Below are 19,909 nucleotides of genomic sequence, written 5' to 3' on the forward strand. Positions count from 1 at the left end.
CTCGAAGGTGATGCGGTCGATGAGGTCCCAGTCCGCGGTGGACAGCTCCGCAGCGAGGCGGAGGTGCATGCCCAACAGGTCCCGGGAGATCGCATCTAACTCGCGCCTCGTGTGGTGCACGCGCTCCCGTAATAAGCAGAAGCTCGTCCTTCGATAGATCCTCTTGGCGGCCTCGGAATGGATGTTGTGGTGGAAATGAAGGAAATGCGGAAGCCTCTGATCCACACACTCCGAGGACTCCGAGAACGAGCAAGAGTGCGCCGCCAGAACCAACCAGACCACTAACTCGGCCCTTTTCAGGGCCTTTATCCATACAACTACACTCACCTTTCTCTCCCTCTCCCACCCTCGCCCACGTGCTACCATTGGTCCACTCCCATACCTGCTCCCATTGGCTCGGGGCAGGCTACACCTTTCACTTCCCTGCCTATAAAATCCAACTCCTCACACCCTATTGGCATATTCATCGCCCTGATGACGGAGGCAGTATGACCTCTGAAACGTTGGTTAACATCGACCAGACTACACAGCGCAATAACCCAGAAGACAGAAATCTTCATATTCACCGCTGTGAGAACCTCAAGTCTTATACAGTCAAATGTTGTTTTACATTCCATTTTATAATGACACTCTGTCTTTCCTAATTCCAGGTTATGTATTGTGAATGTTAGAAAGATCAAAAACAGTCAAAGGACATGCAAGCTACCACGAAACTCGCGTTTAACGCGTAAAGCACAACACGTGCTCAGATTTATATGTTCGCATTTTCTATTTTTATTATGTTCACACACCAGGTGTCCAGTATATGGCTTAGACACTTTACTGAGCAACTACCATTAGTATCGTTACGAGGTAAATTTGTACGTTGTTCTCTTATCTCAGCTAACAGCCGATGGAAATGCCAAATTTGCATTTTCAGTAACTTGCAAGTGAAATGAAGTCTTAATGCCAATAATTTTTTTTTATTGCATATAAATGTGATATTCTAAATACCCCTATTTTAATAATATTCTATTTAGTTGTCTCATGTTATACTTTATATTTATCCAGCATCAAATTCTTAAAACACTAATTTGGGTTCTCTTATATTTTGACTTCATGATGTCCCTGATAGCACACACATCAATCAATGTCTCTTTAAAATGGAAATAGGACCATAAATTAAAAATCCAGATTCATCTCTTATCCAAAATTTTCAAAGTGATGGATAAAGTACGGCAACTTTCGGCCTTTGTTGACTTCTTCACATGCGGACATGATGCTTTTCGTGAGCGGGCGAGGACCACAGCTGAAAACTCCGATCTTGCTCACCTGAAATTATGCACTGTTACTGTTCAGACTGTTCTGTACATAACAAGGAAGTTACATGAGTAAAAACCTGAACCAAAACACAAACCTTTGTTACCACACACGTAACAACCGTTTGGCATACCTGCTTAACTTTAATGAAGCAATATTTAACAATCAGGACTTTCAAGAATCAGTCTTCATGAAGATGTAGATTTAGACATATGAATATTCAACTAGACTGCGGGTATTTATCGGCAGCTGTGCTAGCAGTATAACCTGGCGAGAGGACACCTGTATGATTTCACTTCTCAAATATCAGACCAGCAATGCTATAAGTCGACAACTACGTAGAGAAATCTGTGACTATACATGTAGAATTTGCTCAAAAATTGAAAGACCCAATTTAGATAAGACAAAACTAATATCACCAGACTTACATAGCTGTGTTTCTTCTGAACAAATTTTAAGAATGATGACATGTCAGGACGACCGAAGTGGTTGACCGCTTTCAAGCCCGTAAACATACTCATCTTTGAGAGCCGCTGGAAGTGGTTCTCACAGATGTACTGCAAAAGGAAAAGTATATCGGTTTGATTACACCAAGATTCTTAAATTTCTCACATTAAGGAAATTATTTCATAGCTTACTTTCAACTACACCAACACAAGTAATGACTGACATTTAACAATATGGCGGTTGTTGTACGCCTCCGATTTTCCTCTAATTGCAATCACATCCTTACCGATAATTTTCACGACTGGGGAAGAAAACTGTGACTGATATTTTCCATCAGCAGCCTCTTCTTCGCTGTTCACATACTTTATTTAATTTACTTCCATGTCACTGGAGACCATTCATTTCAAAATAGTTAAATGTCCTGCTGACAGCATCAACGTAACAACCGCGTAAACCCCTTCAGCTTTGAACAGCATTACCAACATTTATGGAAGACCTTAAATTTTATTTTGTGAAAGATCTTAGAAAAATCTGAAATTATCTTTATAAAATATAAAATATGATGACCTTGAGAATTTTTCAGTTCTCTGACAAAGCTGTGTTGCTAAGATACAGGCGAAAACATCCACGCGATTAAATATCACCTTAAGGAAGAATATGGAGGTAAAGTTCCCCACGTTCTCAACTGTGGCACAATGAAAAGCTATAACTTACCAACATTGTCGTGCGAAGATCAAATTTATGGAAAAACTGAGTAATAAAAATATGGATCTCAAGGACGTTGGTAACATCTTTCTTCTCGACATCCCTCAGAACCTCAATGAACCACTCAAAATGACGATGTGATGGGCAGATCCACAAGAAGTACACCTGCAATTTTACAGCTGATACAGCGTCCACAGTTAAACTAAGCTCATTTATGAAACTCGCTGGTACGAAACACAAATACTAAATTCTCTAACTGTAAGGTTGGATTAGCTTACACGTGATTTCCGAAAATATTTAATTGGTAATCAATTTTTCAAGAAATATCACATGGCAGAAATTTCTTATCACTAATCATGTTTAAAGAATTTTTGGTTTTCTAGATAGTTTTCTCCTGAACATGCAAAACAAAAGATGCAAAATTTATAGACTTTTTTCTGAACAATTTGAAGAATCTGAGGAACATATAACGTATTCATGTTCCTGAAAAATTGAGTTCTTTGTAATTTTTTTATGAATTGCTGATAAGATGGGTATTATGATATAATCAGTTTAATCAGCAATCATTCATAAGAAACATTTTTGGTAATTTATTTTGCAATAAACCCAATTAAATAAATGCATTCAGTGTGACTGAGTGGAATCAAGTTACGCACAGTCCAAAGCAATTCACGTGCTGGATTTATTTTGCACTTACAGTAAAATACTGGTTCAGTTCATACCTTTTTGCAGGCAACCCCTGAATATCTGTTGGTCGACGTTCCAAAGACCAAGTCATTTAAGATGGACGCATACGGTGTGACGCCAATACCGCCGCCTACCATCACTGCCACTTCAAATTTATACCAGTCTTGATTACCTCCTCCAAATGGACCTTCCAAGCGAATCTGCGTAAAATAAATTAATTTTTATGATTCAGGTAAAGCGGATTTAATCCTCTGCGCTACGGCACAGCCTGCTAGATTTTTAACCATGAGGTGGGAAGCAAATGATACTACCAGGTGCTTGCGACACATAGTCAGCTGGACTGAACAGGACGCATAATATATAAACCACTTCTGAAGATTATAAATTATTTTCAGCAGAATTAAGGCTTATGAAGAAAGCATCTGCGACTTTCTATTGCAATGAATTATTTGTTTAGGTATGAAATATGCATTTTCAGAATGAAACAAATATTTCATGGCCTTACTTTTGGATGATCTTCTTCAGGGTTATAATTACAGGGATCAAAGTAGTTACGAAGTTTCCATGTCCAAGGACCCTGCGCCTTGATGTGACATGACAGGAAGTTCTCGTGTGGTGCTGAGGTCAGCGTGAACGAGTGAAACTCCTCAGTTCGAAACGCAGTGCACGAGAGACGGACCCACTGTCCAGACAGGTATTTGAAGTTCGGTGGGCGGTAGAACTTGATCTTAATGACGTCTGACGGCAGCAGTTCTGTTTCCACGACGTCGAGCGCCATGTACTTTGTGCGAAGACTTACCACCTGAAAAGATGAAGAAAGTTATTTGACGGAAACTGGAAACTTTGGCGTTGTCATCACGACGTGTTAGTCCTGAATCATTCCCCAAATCTGAAATATCTAACCCACTTCCGGTCGCATCCCGACTGTTTCAGGCCAGCTAATTAAAATAATGTTCACTAAACTTTACTACATAATTACTGATATTCTAAAGCGCCTTGGAAAGATAATTAACAAACAACAGAATGAGATGGTCCAGACACATTTTAAGAATAAATAAACAGAGAATTCCAAAGTAAGTTTTGAACATGAAATTAAATGAGAAATGCCTGAGATGAAAGCAAAGATCAAGATGGGATCAAGAAGTTACGGAGACCATGAGAAGAAGCTGTGTTATGAAAATAAAAGCCTGAATCGATGCTTACCTTATCGAGAGTGTATATAACACCAGGGCCAATAAAGAAAATCCAGAATCTGGGCACTCCGGTAAGTCTTGCTAGACCGTGAACGAGACACAAGATATAAAGGACCACATAGAGGCTGTGCGTCGACCAGAAGAACTTGTACGCCTTCTTGCGGATGATGGGATGAGCGAACACGAAGATGATTATCATCACCACAAACAACAACACGCCCGTGAGCCCTGGAGACAGAAACAAATGAACCCTCGGCAACCCAAAAAACACTAAATATCTGCACAAAGTTTAGTTTAAATTTGACTCATTACCTCCATGGAGACAATTTCATTGGTTAAAAAATAATATAAATTAAAATAATTGGCACGTAAACAGATGGATTTACCTGTAATTGTCTGAAAGAGCCAGAAAGTGATACCAGGTTTATAGTCTGAAGGGAAGTGCACTTCACTTGTGAGACAGCGGAGATTTTCTATGGGCTGCGTCGACACATGATAAAAGTTGACAATGTGACCGACCGTATGGAGCAGCGAGAAGAAAAGCGCTGTACAAGCAGCAATCTTGTGGAACTGAAAAACACATAAAACAGGGAAAAGGGCCACTTTAAGACAATGGTTTTCCTTCAAACCTGGGCACGCGTTTCATCTCTCGGGTTTCAAACTTACCTGTATGTGCGCATCCAGAGGTATGTACTGCTGAACAGAAAATTCTTTCAGCTTCGTGAGCAAATTACGAGACATGGTGAGAAGCAGGAGGCAGTAGCAGAAAGACAGCGACGCGGCCGAGCCCCTCGTAATTGCGATGCCCACACCCATGATGTGTCTCAGATCCGTGTGCTCAGCCATGAAGGAATAATCTGCGTCAAAACGTTCATGTGCCATTTTATCAAGAGAATTATACAGGTGAGTCAGAAGTTTGTTTACAAACTTCGTGTGCTAGGATCAAAATTAAAAAAAAATGTTACTATGAACATGGAGTCGCGAATGTTTCATTTTCATAGGAACATTTTTTTTTAATTTTGATCCTAGCACACGAAGTTTGTAAACAAACTTCTGACTCACCCTGTATAGTAGTTTCACTGATAGCAGAACAGACTACATAGAAGCAGATGACAGAATGATGATGAACCATGAATTGGAAAGGATATGGAAGGAAGTAGTCATGTCCTAATTAAGACACAATCATCAAAGATTCTGCTCAATGTAATTAGTTATACAGAATGTGTTAGGATAATATCCGACATTTTACGACGATCACAATCCAGAATTAACTTTTACTTACGTATGAATCTTTCGACGAACAAGGCGATGGTGATGACGTAGAAGACGAACAGATAGAAGATGTTTTGACGATTCTCCTCCAGGAACGTTGTGACGCAGTCCCATTTCTTCAGCAACCAGTGGCGGGCTCCATCTTGGGCTGGTTCAATATGAAAGCTCGTCATTCTGCAAAGAGCCAATAAACATCGCCGTTTAGACCATCGCCTTCGACATTCTGCACGTCTCCCGACAGGGCTGGTAACCGGAGAAGGATTTATTACATCTGTATGCAACTTCTTTAAAAATAATTTTAATTAAATTTGGTATGGGATACCTAAACTAAAATTTGCGAGAAAAATCTTAATTTTGATTCTGTATTTTAAATGATAAATACTACTACCTCAATTTCATACGAAACTCACGTAAACTTCTCAAAAAAAATATACATTAAAATCTAAATACGTATTAAGACTTTCATACGTTGATGAGTTCTGTTCGTCATCGTACCTGGCGACGTTGGTAGACGTGTCAAGGAAGTTCTGTTTGGCGCCCTTACAGTCAAGTCCGATAGCCACGAAATCGCCCTTGTACTCTTTCATCATTAGCTTAAAGTCGCTGTACGTGAGGAAGTCCTTCTGTTGCAACCCCGCGTCCTGGAACATCCCGTCAATCAACTCCGTCACGTGCTCGTCCAACAGACTCGTGGTCCTGGCTATTTCCACCAGCGAACGCAACATCTCAGACAACTCGCCCTTGTCGATCACGCCGTTCCGGTCATTATCGCACATGTCGAATATTATCCGCAGTTTATCTTCCGTTTTCCCTCGCGAAAAAAGCACCACCGTATCCAGAAATTCCTGCAATTAAATCCAGAGTCTTGTCAATTACGTTCACGCGCAGTATCTTACGGTTTAAAACCTCTTTAAGCCTCGTTTCTAATCATAAAGATTATTTTTAATATTATCACAAGAATCTATCCTCACACACTCGACACAGAAATTTATTTTTCTATATCAGTGGTATTCAACCTTTTTTGTTCGCGTACCCCCAGATATAATTTCTCTTCAACTTTGTACCCCAAAAGTTATTTGTGTATAATTCAAGTTATACATAGTATATAATCTACATCTAAAATAAATTAATAAATTACATTACTGATTATTCAGTGTTTATCATAAAATAATTTTTTTTTTTAAATTTCACGTACCCCCTAAGATATCTTCGCCTACCCCAGGTCGAATACCACTGTTCTATATGATACGTAATTTTTTTTGCTTTATTTCAGCTTTTCTCGGAATATTTTAAAAAAATAGTTTCAAAAACGTCCGCATCTTTCAGTTTTATGTGTGACTGTGGCAAAATTTAAATTCAAGATTTAAATGGAACAAAAAAATTAGGATAATTAAACGGGTGGTTATGACGAGCCAGGAACGTGGTTAACATACGGACAAGAACTTAGGAAATGTAAGTTTATCGTAAAAATTCTGACCTTTCTCTTTTTTTAATCATACGATATATAACGTAAGTCAGCTGTAAGATGCGAACTGTATTAGAGCGGCTCAGGACAGAAATCGTAAGGCTCTATTTCGGCAAACACATTTAATAAACCGGAGAATTGATTAAAAATTTACCTGAAAGGAGATACGTCCGTCACCGTCCTTGTCGACGATGTTAAACATCTTGCGCACAAACACGGCGTCAGGTTTCATGCCAAGCGCGCTGGCAAATTCGCTTTTGGACAGCGACGTCCTCATGACGGTCATGACTTCCCCGTCCTCGTCGCCGTCTGAATGCGAGCGCCTTCGCTTCTCGCCCGGCTTAAGCCCGAACGTCAGGGCGTAGGCCTCGCGGAAGAAATGTTCGAGTCTCTTCTGCCTTCGCTCTCTTGTCTCCGCGTTGGTGAGCATCATTTCACGGGGCGACTGGACGCTGACAAGCCGCTTCTTGTGGGAATTTAGGAAAGCCTCTAACTTCGAGACAAACTTACGACGCGCGGCGAGAGTATCAAACTCCAGTACCATATCGTGATCCCTTGGAACACGAATTAAAATAAGTGGGCGTTTTTTGTTTCCAAGGCTGTCCTGCAATAAAAAGTTCTGGTAACACATTTGTTATTATAAAAATAAATATTATATAAACCGTCCTTGATTCTCTTCGTGTAATATCTTAGTTGCTGATAAGAATATCTACCTTCGTAAACATCACAAAAATGCAGATATTTGAAAAAATTATCACCTGCCAAAATATATATAGAAACTTAAAGAACATTCATCACGTCATGTCAAGCTCGAATATCGTCTGGACGCTCTCCGTGCTACCAAGAGAGCCCACATCGAGGTCTACTGAGGTCAGTAAAAACTTGCAGAGTCTCACTGTAATCCGCCGCAAACAGCATGTGGCTAGCTCAATTTGTTCGCGCGCCACAATGTTTCAAAACCTCGAAGGTAAATTATGAACACCCTGTATATACCCACCTGTGATTCTTCTACCGTAAGAGCTTCAGACGTTCTGAAGTTAACAGTTCGTAATTTCTCTCCTTTCCGATCGACCGTGTGAATCGCTGCTTCGGGTCCGAACTTGACCTTGACGAGGCGCCGGTGATTGGCGTGTAGCCACTCTCTGACGGCCATCTTGTCCACTGAAGTCTTCCCTCCGACGTTGTTCTTTAATTCTTCCTGCCGCATCCTCAAACGACGTCGTCTTCTGTTCTGCAACTTCACTACTCCGTATCCGGCCCCGGCGCACACGATCGGCACAAATCCCAGGAAGAGACAGGCGTAAATATAAGCCAGTTCACTGCCCTGCAAAGAAGGGACGTAACCCTGATAATGGAGACAGCAAGAACCTCTACTAGAAGACCTTTGAAAATGGAAGTTTATTTTCAAATCGTGGCGAGAATACGTAACAACTTCTAATTCGCACGTCAACATTTAAAAAATAAAAAACGACAAAATTCTGACGTAAACTTTACAATGACTAAAATGACGAACTGCAGTTGAAGCCCTACCTCGAAGTAGTCGTATCCTTGAAGGTACTTGCAGGGTTCCAGAAGACTGGTGTTCAGCTGCACTGGCTGTGGGCACGGATCGCCCTTCACCCAGAAGAAAATGTGTTTCTGGAGGTCATTAGGTTCGATATCCGTGCTGTTCACTATCACGTCATAAAGTCTGACTCGCCGAATTTCTTCAATTTCTGCATCCGTAAAGATTCTGTACGGAATAAAATATTTAACTAAGTATTTTTAAAATACGCCACGACTGACGACCGGCGTAATGTAGCATCGGTATTCTTCGGGATAAACAAGGAACTGTCGAAGGAACTTACAAATTCTAATCTGGACGCAGTTCATCCCCTACATTTCTCCCTGCAAAATACATTTTGAGGGGTTTCGAACACATTTCATCTTCTTCAACAACTCACACGTAACCAAAAAATCCTCCGGGCACAAAGTGAAGCCATTTTTTATACTATTTAAAAGTTTACGATAGCTACAGCAGTTCTGTGGCTTGAAGAGAACTGACGAAGTTGAATTTTCAAAAACTGAGAACATTCTCGAAGAAGTCTCCGTAATTTTCTGCGTTTCGTACGTCTTCAGGGCATTTATAAGGATATACGTATTTAAAATAGTGTAATATATTTTTTAACACCCTGTAATTATATTTAAATGTGACGATACGAAACTAGAATTTGCGCAGCCATCTTTGAAGCAGATGAAGTGGCTCCTGGGACGGAAAGATCAGTTTTTTTCTAATATTCTGTCCCAATTAACACGCGTAATTTAATTTTAAAAAGTAATTTTTTACAAACAATACTGAATTATGACATGAACAATTAATAAAACAAATACAAAACGTACAGACTTCCCACAGAATCCTAAAAACAATTGCGCGTATCATTAATCGTCTTAATAATTATTTATATTTGAAACTGTGGACGTAAATTTTTCCCACGTATCAACTTCCTGATTTGCACTCACCCGCTCTCCGTGTTCTCAAACCAGAACCGATCTGCGTCGCGTATACGCGCGAACTGCTCCTTGATGATCGCCCTGAACAGCTCTCCAGGTCCGTCTCTCGACTCAAGCATGCCCCCGACATACAGATCCACGTTGTCTAATCGGTTAGCGTAAACTCCGGCAAGAAGTCGTAGCAACTCCGGTCGCTTCTTGAAGAGCGGTGGGTTAATCTGCGTCCACTCCTTCACTCTTGGCATCCGGAAGTACGTCCTACAGGAATAGGCCACGTAGATCGTGTCAGTATAGCGTCGTGACTCCGGACTGAACATAAAGGGTTCGATCCCTGCCAGGGTCAAAGTATTTTTCTTCTAGCCTCTGCAGCTCATTTATCCAAAGGATACCAGGGAGCTTTGCCCCTGCCAGGGTTCAAACCCCGCTGTCCAGTCCATAACCTGACATCGTACTCAAACTGCTCCAGCTCCGGAAGATAAAAGACGCCGACGGAAGACGTGAACACGTTAAAACCTACCTGACTGTGTTGTAATCTGGGAGACCATTGTCTCTGCCCCTCATAATATTCAGCGCGCCTAGGTCTCTCCTTGAAAACTCCATCGGACCAAAGAGTTTGTCTCGCACGTCAGAACACAGAACCGTGTCTTCGCGCTCCGCTATCTGAGAAGACATCCCCAGCAGAAGTTCTTCGACGGTACTGTCAGACAGCACATCCTGGACACGGTGAAGACAGAATCAGCTCCACTCATAAAACAATCATCTCGAGCGAAATCTTTTTTACGTAAATATTCGCCGATTTTAATTTAAAAGTTTCTCTTACGTTCGAGTCCCACCAAGTGGAACAGAGACGAAGAGCGTGGAAGCCCATGGGCGTTTCTCTGAAGTGGCACGACCCGTCACGACGGTAGATCCCGGGCGGTATCATCGTGTGTCCAAACCTGAACGCCGCGCTCTGAAACACGTGGCTCACTCCTGGGTGGACGTCGGGTTTGTAGCCTTCGTATCTCGGCAAGCCTTCGCCCATGAAGGCTGGCAAGTACTCGTAAGCGATGATGTTCTGGTACGAGGAGGAAAAGAATTCGGCTGTGACGTAAAACATACCACAACCATCGTTTCTCCATTATACAGGGTGTCTACAATGAAACGCCCGAATTTTATCGTATTCTCAGGAAGTAAGGAATAGAGATGTGGCCTATTATTGACAAATATCAGTCACACAACACATCAAGTTTACTTTAAAAAATCAATACACTTGTATAATTAATTTCTACGGGTTCAAATGTACCTTAAAATATATAGAACGACAAAAAGCATTTTGTAAAAAAAAATATTTTCAAATTTGGCTAAAAGGAAAGATTCGTTAATGAAGATAACTGGCAGTACATGAATTTGTTAACTAACACTTAACCCCCCCCCCCCCCCAAACCTTACCAGATCACAGGTTTTATCTTTCTTAATTAAAATATAAATATATAATTCACAACCGAGCAGAAAAAATTCAACTCAACATTACAAGTGAGTGTTTTTCTTTTTTTTCCATCCTGACATTTCCATACACACGCGCGGCGAAGGCGCTGTAACGTTACCTGGAGTGTGGCTACCACAATACGACGAGCTCGTTGGAACACTTCTTCGTCAGGCCACTCTGGATGTTGTGCCTGTACGCGTCCTGCTACCACGTTATGCCATCGGAAGAACAGGATCCCAAACGCGAGGAGTGCGGGGTTCTGGTTTGTCCGAGGGTCACCCAGCACTGCAGAAACAAGCGGACTTAAACCCTTTTGCCACAGAACTTATGGCTCGGAGCTTAAGAGTTTAGTGGTAAGCTAGAGCGCCCATAAATCGCCAATAGCATTTAACAGCAGACAGAAGAAGTCTGTTGAAACACAGGAAACTTACGGAAAAGTCTCTCGGGATTCATCATGCGAAGTACGTGAGGGGCGGGCGAGTTGAAAAGGGGAACCCTCATCGTATTCCTGATCGGAAGTTTTCCACTTTTGTCTGTGAGGAACGTTCCATTCTGGAAGGAGCGCATGGCATTTACCCACGCTTCACTCGTGCTGTAGATGAAACTGCCGTCAATCCACGCCGTCATACGATTCGTCTGTAAACACCGAGCGACATCCACTCTTTCAAACTGAATCACAATTCAAATTATTTAATTATGATGAATTAAATGGGAGGATACAAAGTGAGGGATCAGATGAAAGAGTGATTATGCACAGTGAACTGAAAAGAAATAAGGAATTCATTCATCTGGAATCGCTGAGGAAAACCACGGAAAATATTGGTCAGGACAACTCTGGTGGATATCCTAAGTTAAAATGGCGTTGTCAAGTAGCCTAAGTTTTCCCTTCTACTCCCAGCTCAGTAGCCGAGAATGTGGAAGCCATTCTTCCCGCTACGAGTATTTCTCGTCACTATTGTTCGTCCCTGTGCTCGCAGGAAAGCTTCAAATCTCGTCCCTGTGCTCGCAGGAAAGCTTCGAATCTCGTCCCTGTGCTCGCAGGAAAGCTTCAAATCTCGTCCCTGTGCTCGCAGGAAAGCTTCAAATCTCGTCACTGTGTGAGCAGAACCCAAAATTCTTAGCCATATTTGAACCACTAACCTGTTCGCGCGGACTGTTTGGACTCTGCCCAGTTTTGCGATCGTAACCCGCTCTGTGGAATGGAATATATTTGTTCCCTTGGCACTCGCGATCGTACATCTCGTCACATCTTTCGATCTCTATCCGGTGGACTTCTATAGGGCACCCGCTCTCACTTGCCATCAGGACTTCAGAGCTCACCACTTGCCCTATCAAAATACACAAATCATATTTTAACTAAGATGTCTCAGTTGATTGATTAATCACATTAATTGTTCAATCTTCAATCCTGACAAAAGTAGTTTTCATTTCAGACAACAATCAAACTAACTTTTAAACATAACATTTTTTTAACTAACAGTGTATTTATGTGTTTCGTGTGATTCTCAGAGTAAACAGCGATTATTTCCTTAATCAGCGTTAACCAGTTGATCTTTGTAATGGTGAAGAGTTGTGTTTTCTTCGCGGTACGGACTGAATTCTTAAATTATTATTTAGACGAATTTCGGCTTCAAAGGGTTAACCAGACGAGCTTTGTAATGGTGAGGTCCTGTTTTCTTCGCGGTACGAGCTGAATTCAACCTTCGGCTTCATTTTCTTCCTGTTGCTTTAATATGTTTACTGTGCATGAAACGTAAAGGCATGAAATACAAAACAGAACTTACCAAAAAATGCAAGTAAGGCGGTTCGATTCCTGGAGGAGCCAAGTCCATCCTCCCCCTTCATAAAAATCTGGCTGAGTTTCCGTGGACTGGGGCGATTCTGGCCTGCCAGCATATAGACGCCATCCGCGTAAGACGGGGGCGTCTTGCGGGTCAGGTGGTTGTCTGGAAACACAGCACAATTACTGCAGCTTCATATACACCCTGGAATCCATCCATCCGCTGTTCTCCGCTGAACTAACAATACTGATCTTCTTGTCTGATTTCAATCTACACTGAAATGTGTCGGGAAATTTTAGTAAAAACTTCCATCGTTAAACTTTACGGCAATTATTTCGGTAGTTACAGAGTTATTTAATGCGGAAAAACAAGAATGGAGAAGTTGACAGCCTCATTTTTGTAACTTTTTTCCCCTTAAAAATGAATTGCTATATAATTCATACCTAAACTATTAGATATCAGATATAAACAGTAGAAACGTATTTATTTTATTCTAAGCGCAAGCACAAAACAAGCTTGTGCTGCAATTTATCGTCAGGAATCGTTCACGTGACTTTTCAATCACTCTGTATAACCTATTACATCGCAGTAAAACACAATTTAGGACGCCGTCTTACGGGAATTGCCGGTACTAATCACGATGGAAATGGTCAAAAACCAATGAGTGTAATTCATAAAAAGTCAATATAAACAAACGAAATATTTAATTAATTTGGACTTATTCGATCGGTAGTTGGGAACTTTCGATCGGTAGTTGGGAACTATAGACCGGTCAGTTTAACCTCGGTGGTTTGCAAGCAAATGGAGCACGTTATAGCAGGGTATCTAAGGCAAGTCTGGGAAAGGAGTGAGTGGTTATATGAGGGTCAACATGGGTTTAGACCAGGGTACTCATGCGAAAGTCAAGTAGTCACGGTTTGTCAAGATGTTGCTGATTCATTGGACGAGGGAATCAGGACTGATGCGGTTATAATAGATTTCTCAAAGGCATTCGATTTAGTCCCACACGATAGGCTGATTACAAAAATTGCTGCAACCGGTGTGGACTTGAGGGTAGTGTTATGGGTAAAGGAATTTCTCTTAGGACGTTCGCAAAGAGTAAGAGTGGAAGGACAGCTATCTCATGAAGTCAGGGTAACGTCAGGAGTGCCGCAAGGGAGCGTATTAGGTCCCTTGCTATTCCTAGCTTATGTTAATGATATTTGGAAAAACATTGATTCAAATATACGGCTTTTCGCTGATGATTGTATAGTATACAGGAAAATAATGGATAGTAGTGACATTGATAAGTTACAGACAGATATGAATAGATTATGGGAATGGGCGGTAGAAAATGAAATGAAGATAAATCCAGGTAAAAGTAAAGCAGTCAGCTTCAATAGAGCTAGGGTGAAGGATAAGCTGAGTTACTTTTTTGGGGATCAATTAATTCCAGAGGCAAATAGCTTTAAGTACTTAGGAATACTTATTCGCAGTGATCTGAGCTGGGCAGATCATGTGAATTATACACTAATTAAAGCATGGAAGGCTCTCCATTTCGTAATGCGTATACTAAAAAAGGGAAATAACAATACGAAACGTTTAGCTTATACGTCGCTAGTGAGACCGATACTTGAATATGGAGCTGTGTGTTGGGACCCTTACAGGGAAGGACAGGTAAGAGCACTAAATCGGGTGCAGAAGAGAGCGGCTAAATTTGCTAATTTCACGAACGAATCTGGTTGGGAAACATTGGCACAGCGTAGATTGATAGCCCGAATGTGCGCCCTTTTCAAAGCATACACGGGGGGCCGGGCTTGGAAAATGATAGAGGATAGATTATTAAAGCCATGCTACCTGGGCAGGGACGATCATACTCGGAAAATTAGGACTAGGAAACAAAGAACGGATGTAGGCAAATATTCCTTTGTAAATAGGACCATAAGAAGCTGGAACCAATTACCTCCAGGCGTGCTAGAGTCTTTCCCCTGTAAATTAGGCACCTTTAGAAAGAGGGTCAGAAAAGTAGTTACAAGCTAAGGGTTATTAAGTTGGGAATAAATGGTGATAAGTGAAGTGAAGTGTCTTAGTCTCCAAGTGATGAAGGGCTGTAGTTCTTTGGGATAAAATTTTCATGTACTGAGAGCGGACTTTATATTCCACTCTTAAGTATTGTGATTAATTAGTGGATGTGTGTTTTTTTATTGTGTGTCAGATGTTTTATTTTGAGTGTGGTATGTTGTATTGTTGTGTCTCATTGTATTGTTGTGTGAGTGCATCAGTTCATGACGTTTGTAATACATTACAGTTATTGTCTTATGTCTAGGTGGTATTAAGTTCTTTTTTTTAAGTTAAGTACTTGAGGTTGGATGGTTTTGTAATTTATGAGTTGGTTGATTTTGAGTGGGATGTGTTGTTTTTGTTGTGTCCTTTTTTATTGTTTTGTTCTGTCTCTGTGTTGATGTATCTCATTGTATGTTGTGTCTTATGGTTTTTGTTGTGTCCTTTGTTTATTGTTTTGTTGTGTCTCATTGTGTTGATGTATCCCATTGTTTGTGTGTCATATTGTTTTTGTTGTGTCCTTTTGTTTATTGTTTTGTTCTGTCTCTGTGTTGATGTATCTCATTGTTTATTGTGTCTTATTGTTTTTGTTGTGTCCTTTGTTTATTGTTTTGTTGAGTCTCATTGTGTTGATGTATCCCATTGTTTGGGTGTCATATTGTTTTTGTTGTGTCCTTTTGTTTATTGTTTTGTTCTGTCTTTGTGTTGATGTATCTCATTGTTTATTGTGTCTTATTGTTTTTGTTGTGTCCTTTTGTTTATTGTTTTGTTCTGTCTCATTGTGTTGATGTATCTCATTGTTCTGTTCTGTCTCATTGTTTTGTATGTTATTGTAGGACACTGCCACCGGGTATAAACCCATTTGCAGTCAATAATAAATAATAATAATAGAAACAACATAAAAGATCAGTACAAAAAAAGTTTTATGAAACTTTTACATAACTTTATAATTATTGGTATCATTTAATTTTAGTAATCTTACAGAACATTCTGAGTTCTAAGCCTCAAAATTACTCTGACGATCCAGAAATTTCAAATGGAACAAAAAACCACGTGTCAACGTTGCAAACAGCAGCCGCAAACTGTCAGAAACCCCCTTCTAATAAAAGTTCGTTAAATGACCCACGACTCACATAAACCGTAAAACACCTTGACACGTCAAAATCCAGATTAAGCCTGCTGTCTGGAAACGAACTCACATCTAGTTTAATTGCGTAAACGAACTTTCTACATATTAATTATACGATTATATGATGAAGACATACTTTACGTTTAAGAAACCAAACAATTTTGTAATATCCCCCCTTCCTGCCTCGCCTCATCCACGCAGCGTGATGCTATGCCAAGGTCCCCTTCACATACTCGTACGTTCAAACCCAGAGCTGTATAGTGTGTCAACAAACAACATCATATGAGGATTTAACCCTTTGAAGCCGAAGCCCGTCTAAGTCGTATTTAAGAATCCAGTCCGTACCGCGAAGAAAACACGACACTTCACCATTACAAATATCAACTGGTTAACGCTGTTTAAGGAAATGATCGCTGTTTATTCCGAGAATCATAAAAATACATAAATGAACTCCGGATCTAATGCAGAGTTATCGAATGTTAAACAAAGTGGTACATATAGTTACCACTGTGCTTTAAAGGGCTAACAGAGATGAAAATATGGACTGGGAAAATAAATACTTTGGCTGATGATTGGCAGACGTCAATGACGAGTTTATGAACGTCTATTTACTTCTGTTTTTTGTACATTTCAGTCGCTGCTGATAATTTGCTCGTGCCACCTTATAAACCTGACGTGAAAAAGTGGGCAGCTGTTTAACTGGCTACGCTGGATGTAGGCCACAGCGTCACATAGCAACTCCGAGGTGTTGACCTCGCTTCGGCTTTGCCAGGGTCAGGTCCGCGACGTTTAAATGGAGCACTCATTGAACCTGCTCATTCAGCTATCTTCGGTCGCTACATTTACGTATCCAGGAAGTTATGATGTTGGAATTTTTTACCCGCTGATATCTGCACGAAACCTCAGAATCACAAACTCGTCATCGTGTCTTCTCGAACTGAAACCAATTACACAATCCGACGACGAACTGCGTACTCTTAGACCAGGGGCTCTTTAACATTCCCCAGTTACCAACTACTACCACCACCTCGTTACGACAAACATGTTCAGTCTGTGACGTATTTAAGCTTCTTTCAATATAAAGTTTAATTTACGTTATAGCGATTTGCATAAATCCTTCCAAGTCTTGTTCAGTGTAACGTGTTTAAATGTCTAATTTGTCGTTCTTCATTCAACTGAATAGCTGCTTACCACCAAAAAAAACTGATGATATTAACAAAGCGATTTTTTCTGATATCCGGTTCGTACGTTCCATCACACAGAACGACACATCGTTATATAAAAAGTACACGCGGGCCGCATGTTGAGAACTACTGCACTGCCTCTTATAAGTGTAAACTTATACATTATATAAAAATAACTAAATACTGTAACGATAACATATATTTTAATAATCATTTATAATCACTAAAGTCGTCTGCCACGAGCCAATAGTCGCTCGACAAGAAATTCCTCGCCTTTTATGGAACCCTAAGCTCCAATATCGTGTTCGCAGGAACACGTGACCGGTCCGTATCCTAAGCCAGATAACTCCAAGCCTCTAAGAATCCGTCGCAAGTGGTTTTAAGCTGAGTGTGACGAGGATAATGATCGTGTACAGACCGGTATAAGATGTCGTTGTCTGTTTGCAGGAATTTGATATAAATGCGTAGTTCAATCGTTTCAAGGCAAATCGGAATGTGGCTTTTAGGTCAAAGCTGTCTGTTCTTCGAGTCAACTTGTAAGGCAAAATATGTGAGCACTAGAATTAATTTCAACTATCGCCAACCCAGATCTCGCGCTAATATCGAGACACATCATTAAATCACGATGGTTCTAGATCAAACATGCAGCTACATACAGTCTTTATTAACCCTTTAAACCCCAGTGGCAATTATATGTACCACCTGATTTAATGATTAGTAATTGGTGTATTAATGGGTCTCGTATTTTTCTCAATTTTACTTGCTAAGAAAAAGAATCAAGACGTTCTTTAATAAGATCAAATATCAATGAGAAATCTCATACTACGTAATTCACTGTTTTATTAATGAATGATGACTAGCAAGGACGTGGAAGGAAGCGGTCTAATAAAATTTTGGGTTCCAGAAAATATCGAAAATTTATTGATCACATGATTGACTATTATCTTTTCAAAAATGACTCCGATTTACTTATAGATCCGAGAGAAATTCGCCTACCGTCGTACGGACTGAATTCAACAGCAATTTTGTTTTTAAGTGATTTCGTAGTCGGACAGACGTGCAGAAGTTGCGTCCATAAACCTGAAGCGAAAGATTTCTTAGATCCCGAATTTTAAGTTCAGACGTGTTACGATCTCACGCGAGAAGCGATCAACGCCTAAGCACCATTAATTATTACAATTTTCACGCGCTGCTGAAAGCACAAGACGACAAAGAAAGTTAACCGCTGTGAAACCCCCCCAAAAGACTCCACGCCAGTTCCATTCTAGAGCTCTAGGTGGTATGAAACGAGCGTTAAACCGTGCGATTATAAACTCCGCAACCAAACAGCGGTTGCACAACGCGATTTGCAACATCGAGATCTTCTATGCCTTTCTCCGTTGCAAAAACGCAAAAAGGACACACGTCAATTCAACGACTTGCCCGAAAATGTCAAAGCCGTGCAGAAATCAATGTCGCTACTTGATGAAGATTTTCTTCTGGATTGTGACATCGCGCGGACCTGTAGATTGGTACCAACGTTTCGGAGGACCCTACTGCCTCCATCTTCTGTGCTGAAATTCGGTATCAACGTACGAGTCAACACGACGTTACAGGCGAGAGAAGACCAACGTGGACATCTTTACCGCCGTGAAAACCTGAAACCCCCAAAAAATGCTGCTCTTACTCGACTTTCGAGAAAGTCGACTCCTGCCTTTAGTTCGCATGTACCGACGTACACGAGGATCTGTGGTGAATATAAAAATAATTTCCCTTATATTGAATTTTTATGACCGCCACGGTGGTCTAGCGGTTAGAACGCTGGCCTTGTAATCCTGGGGTCTCGGGTTCGATTCCCGGCGGTGCCCGAATTTATAACTTGTGTTGGGCAACACGGAGTTTTCCTCCGGGGGCTTCCCCGGTTTCTCCGTGGCATCCCAACAATTACTCCATTCACACACAGAAGAAGGCAATGGCAAACCACTTCTGGATCATCTGCCAAGAACGTATATGAACAGGTCCCAGTCCGAGAGAAGGATGGAAGGATCCTGTTCATATGGACCTGTCGTCAGACAGAACAATAAATAATAATAATAATAATAATATATTGAATTTAACACCAGACGCGGACTGAGGTATCAAGAACGCTGAGGTAACCTGCTAGTAATATTCTACAGTCACGTACCAAACTTATTTGTTCATTTTTTATAACAGTTTGTCCTGCACGAAGATCCATTCAGAATAGACTCATGCCCCCCCCCCCCTCCCCAGAGAAATGTTGGCGAAATTGGCTATTCAAAGTAAAGGTTTGTTCAAGTCAAGAAACAACAATCAGATATTTCACCGATGCAAACGGATAAGAACCACGCCTGGAGCTTAAATGACAGAACAATGCGTTCGTCAGTGAACAATAAATAATTGTTTTGCGAAACATGGAGAAAAATAAAGAAAAATACCGAAACAAAACAATGCAATCGCTACATAATAGCCAACTGCTTAGACGTTTGGCCACCAAATGGTTTAAATGGCATGTAAACGGAGAACAGACCTTGGACAGCGTCTGGAACCACAGTTCCAGAAATATGGTCGCCACAGGCGAGTTAATTATGACGGGTAACGGAGGGTAAAGCCATGCCTGATACTTATTACACCGCACGCCCCAAAGACGTGAGTGCGGTCAACGCCATTAACCTTCTGAAGCCATAAACGGTGTAAATATTTAAGAATTTCCTCTTCCTTCTCAGGAATTTCATCCTGGAGCGTATGCCCT

General features: G+C 40.9%; 1 protein-coding gene across 2 annotated transcripts in view; it reads right to left on the reverse strand.

Annotated features, from left to right (window-relative positions):
- Positions 1-942: 942 nt before the first annotated feature.
- The window catches only part of Duox (dual oxidase), a 39,939-nt gene continuing 20,972 nt past the window's right edge, over positions 943-19,909 (reverse strand). For both annotated transcript variants that reach the window (XM_022077158.2, XM_087342437.1), the window contains exons 3-22: positions 12,811-12,972; positions 12,167-12,354; positions 11,458-11,662; positions 11,145-11,311; positions 10,379-10,615; positions 10,076-10,272; positions 9,568-9,816; positions 8,599-8,800; positions 8,066-8,392; positions 7,223-7,672; positions 6,099-6,448; positions 5,614-5,777; positions 4,998-5,188; positions 4,718-4,901; positions 4,342-4,559; positions 3,644-3,940; positions 3,174-3,338; positions 2,461-2,616; positions 1,728-1,856; positions 943-1,311 (exon numbers count right to left, since the gene is read on the reverse strand). In XM_022077158.2, coding sequence (XP_021932850.2) covers positions 1,183-1,311; positions 1,728-1,856; positions 2,461-2,616; positions 3,174-3,338; positions 3,644-3,940; positions 4,342-4,559; positions 4,718-4,901; positions 4,998-5,188; positions 5,614-5,777; positions 6,099-6,448; positions 7,223-7,672; positions 8,066-8,392; positions 8,599-8,800; positions 9,568-9,816; positions 10,076-10,272; positions 10,379-10,615; positions 11,145-11,311; positions 11,458-11,662; positions 12,167-12,354; positions 12,811-12,972 — 4,367 coding nt within the window. In that variant the 3' untranslated portion in view covers positions 943-1,182. The remainder of the gene's footprint in view (positions 1,312-1,727; positions 1,857-2,460; positions 2,617-3,173; positions 3,339-3,643; positions 3,941-4,341; positions 4,560-4,717; positions 4,902-4,997; positions 5,189-5,613; positions 5,778-6,098; positions 6,449-7,222; positions 7,673-8,065; positions 8,393-8,598; positions 8,801-9,567; positions 9,817-10,075; positions 10,273-10,378; positions 10,616-11,144; positions 11,312-11,457; positions 11,663-12,166; positions 12,355-12,810; positions 12,973-19,909) is intronic.

The sequence above is a fragment of the Zootermopsis nevadensis genome, unplaced genomic scaffold (genome assembly GCF_977971745.1).
Source record: "Zootermopsis nevadensis isolate Lab colony 2312 unplaced genomic scaffold, Znev_1.0 Znev_ptg000003l, whole genome shotgun sequence".
NCBI lineage: Eukaryota > Metazoa > Arthropoda > Insecta > Blattodea > Termopsidae > Zootermopsis > Zootermopsis nevadensis.